At 47.9% G+C, this 3,701-nt stretch overlaps 1 gene segment (V, D, J or C); it reads left to right on the top strand.

The window, feature by feature from the left end:
• The first annotated feature begins 2,910 nt into the window (after positions 1-2,910).
• Positions 2,911-3,478, top strand: LOC120606440 (immunoglobulin heavy variable 2-5-like). The segment is given in 2 exon segments: positions 2,911-3,054; positions 3,144-3,478. Coding segments are annotated over 2 exon segments (366 nt in total).
• Positions 3,479-3,701: the final 223 nt, after the last annotated feature.

Raw genomic sequence — 3,701 nt, 5'->3', positions numbered from 1 at the left:
GCTGGATTTGAACACGTGTGCTCCTCAACATTACATATTGAAATTTTATCCCCACAAAAGACCGTGTTAGGGGGTGGGGTGTTTGGAAGGCGCTGGATGACAAGGCCAGGGTTCTCATGAAGTGGATTAGCACCGGACTAAATCAGGCCGCAGAGACCATGCATGTCACTTCCTCCACCTGAGGACACAGCAAGAGCAAACCAGATATGACCCAGGAAGAGGATCCTTCCCAATGGTGACCATGCTGGCACCTCGATCCTGGATTCCCACCTCCTGAACCTTGAGAAGGGAATGGTTGTTAATATTAAATTACTCAGAAGGTTTTGTTCTCTGACTGCAGCCTGAGCAAACTCAGACAGGTGGAAAGCAACTCCGTACCACACAATACCATGTCCAAAGTCCAAGTAATCTCTCAGGTGTCAGTGAAGATTTGCACATCCCAGGGCAGCAGAATCCTCCACACCTTCTGCAGAGCTGCTGTGGGTCTCTAGACACTCCACTGGGAAGCCACTCCCATTCCTCTAAATGCATCCACTGCAGAGATTGTCATTACGTAGTGAGCCAGTCCAGGACCCTCCCTTCCCAGAGAGGAAATGGAAGCTAGAGAGTAGTGAAATTTCCGAGAGTTTTAAGTGATTTGGGATGAGCAAGCGGCTTCAGATTTCTGTTTTGTTGCCGTTTCCGATCTACTCTTTCTTCCTAGGTCCCGAGGAGCCACCTGATGGAAGAGGAGCCCTCTCATCACCTACATCCTGGTGTAATTGCTCGATAATATGGTAGCTTTATTTTTGAATTTTTGATAAACCTTACTGTTTTCTATCGTGACTGCACTAATTTATGTTCCCAAACATAGAGCACAAGGATTTCCTTTCCTGCACATCCTCTCCAGCATTTCTTATCTCTTCTTTTGATGGTGGACATTTCTTAGTTTGTTTGGTTTTGTTTTATTTTTTAGTGTTGAGTTACAAAGTTTTGTTTATTTTCTAGATATTAACATGCTACGAAATATATGATTTGCAAATATTTTTCCCATTCCATAATTTGCCTTTTCTCATTGTCGATTTTGTCTTTTTAATGCACATATGGCTGTGAGTTTAATGTAGTGTAATTTGTCTCTTTTTGTTCTCGTTGCCTGTGTTTTTGATGTGTGTTGAATAAATTATCTCCAAATCCAATGTCATAATGTTTTCTTCCCTGTTTTCTTCAAGGGGTGTTATACTTTTAGTTCTTATATCCAGGTCTTTAATCCATCCTGAGTTAATTTTCTAAATGGTGTATGATAACATTCAGTTTTATTCTTTTGCAAGTGGATAGCTGGTGAAGCCCACACAACTTCCTGATGATACTGCCCTTTCCCCATCGGGTGGTCAATGGTCAATCAATGCAAAAAAAAGGCAAAATTCGACATGCTTTCCTGATTAAAAAGCACACAATGCACTAGGAACAGAAGGAAGCTTTGTCACATGATAAAGGACACGTGCGAAAAGCCCACAGATGACTTCATTCTCAGTGGTGACAGACCGAGAGCTTGTCCTCTAAGATCAGAAGCAGGACAAGGTGCCCACACTCACCCCTTCCACCAGTACGGCCTTGAAAGCCCTGGCCAGAAAATTATGCCGAAAAATGAAATAAAAGTCATTGAATTGGGAAAGAAAGAAGTAATCTTAGCATCCTTCACACATGACATGATCTTTGATGTGGAATCCACTTTACCGCATTAATTAAATAAAATTTTTTTTGCAGAAGAGTCTAATCTGTGTGTGGATTTTGTGTGCATTGTTGTATCCAAGTTGTGACACTCCTTGGACACAGCATGAATTAAAATACAGATCTGAGTAAACAGTTCATGCATGGGTCTAGGCATATGTGTGTGCATGTATGTGTGTGTGTGCACGCGCGTGTGTGTGTGTGGTGGGCCCCAGATTACAGGGTAACAATATTTTGTTTTATATCTATTGTCCCTCCACCTTCGGATAATATTAAATGGTTTTATTTGTGAATCTCCCCTTCTTACATGTAATTAGCCCTTTTTCATAGAAGCACTTTACTTGAAACAATTCCTTCTTTATCATAAATTCAGAGTGTAGCCAAATGTAGGTCCATCTTACTGGTTCCAGGATGCTGAAACGGGAACCGAACTGAAGACGTGAGGAGAGAAGTTTTAGCCGGGTCACTGTGAGAGGGCGGTACCGTGAGTCCTGGGTTTAGTGGTTCTGACCTGAGTGACACATTCAACCCTTTCGCAGAGTCCTTCCAGACTCTGAGAGCGCTGGGCTTTGACACTAACCCTAACGGCACAGCCCCTTGGGTGTATTTTCTGCTCTTGGCATCCAAACCTCACAGCACGTAACCCATGTAACCCACGAGTCTGTAACCATGGCAGAGCTGTGGACTCACAGCAATACAAGTAGGGAAGGGTCCTAGTTGATGGAAAACCATGGCCTGAGAGTCTCTGGCATGGAGGTGCAATGCCCCAGAAATGTTAGGTCACAGACGCAAAGAGCGGGCCAATGCGAGGGCACTGTGTCTCACAGGGCAGACCGACCCCCCACCCCATGGACGTGAGCTTGTCCACTGACCCTCTCTCTGCTCAGACAGAGACTCGGGAAAGCCTCCTGCTCCCCTCAGTCTCACTCCTACGCCTGGAGACAGCAGGGGCACAGCCACCAGTTCTGCATGGCAAAGTGCTGGACAGGACCTAGGGGTGAGGGTGCCTGGAGAGCATCCAACAGAGGACACGGCCTCGCAGCCCAGACTCCATCCACACACAGGCCCCTTCTGAGGACTTTTGTCCAAGAACCAGGTCCTAAGTTGGCGAGTCCCCCTGGGAGCACAGGTGGAGCCACAGCTCAGGGCTCGCTGCTCCTGCAGCACAGACTTGCTCCCCTACTGCAGAGACCTAGAGTCGCAGATAGCTCAGGACCACGCAAGCAGATGCAAATCTCCCAGCCCCCCACGGGTTGAAAAGCCGAGCTCTGCACATGGAGCAGTGACTCCTGGGCCTCAACATGGACATGCTGTGTTCCACTGTCCTGCTGCTGACTGTCCCTCACTGTGAGTACTCTGGTCAAGGATGCCCTCAGGGACGAAGACTCCTGTTCTTGTTCTGAAGTGGCTTCACCTTTCTTGTGCTTCCTCCACAGGGGTTCTGTCCCAGGTCACCCTGAAGGAGTCTGGTCCTGGGCTCATGAGACCCACTCAGACCCTGACGCTGACCTGCTCCTTCTCTGGCTTCTCACTGAGCACTACCAGTATGGGTGTCGGCTGGGTCCGTCAGCCCCCGGGGAAGGCACTGGAGTGGCTCGCAACTATTTGGTGGGATGATGACAAGTATTACAGCCCATCGCTGAAGAGCCGGCTCACAATCACCAAGGACACGTCCAAAAACCAGGTGGTCTTGACAATGAGCAGCATGGACCCTGCAGATACGGCCACATATTACTGTGCACGGATGGCACAGTGACACAGCACAGGGGGCTCCTGCACAAGAACCAGGCTGGGTCCCAGCTGGACTCTCTCATCTGCAGAACAGGAAACTGTGGGGAGCTGCCATTTCCTCTAGGCTCTGGGGGATCCTCCTCCACCCACAGCCTCAGAGCTGCATCTTCCTCCTTATTCTCTCCTTAGAAGACCTATTTTCCTGTTGGGGTGCATACGGGTGAGGTGCTGAATTCTGCTTCATAAACATTCAACAAGACAAG

The sequence above is a fragment of the Pteropus medius genome, unplaced genomic scaffold (genome assembly GCF_902729225.1).
Source record: "Pteropus medius unplaced genomic scaffold, Ma_sr-lr_union100, whole genome shotgun sequence".
NCBI lineage: Eukaryota > Metazoa > Chordata > Mammalia > Chiroptera > Pteropodidae > Pteropus > Pteropus medius.
The sequence above is the reverse complement of the archived record's forward strand: the minus strand, read 5'-3'. Positions and strand labels throughout refer to the sequence as shown.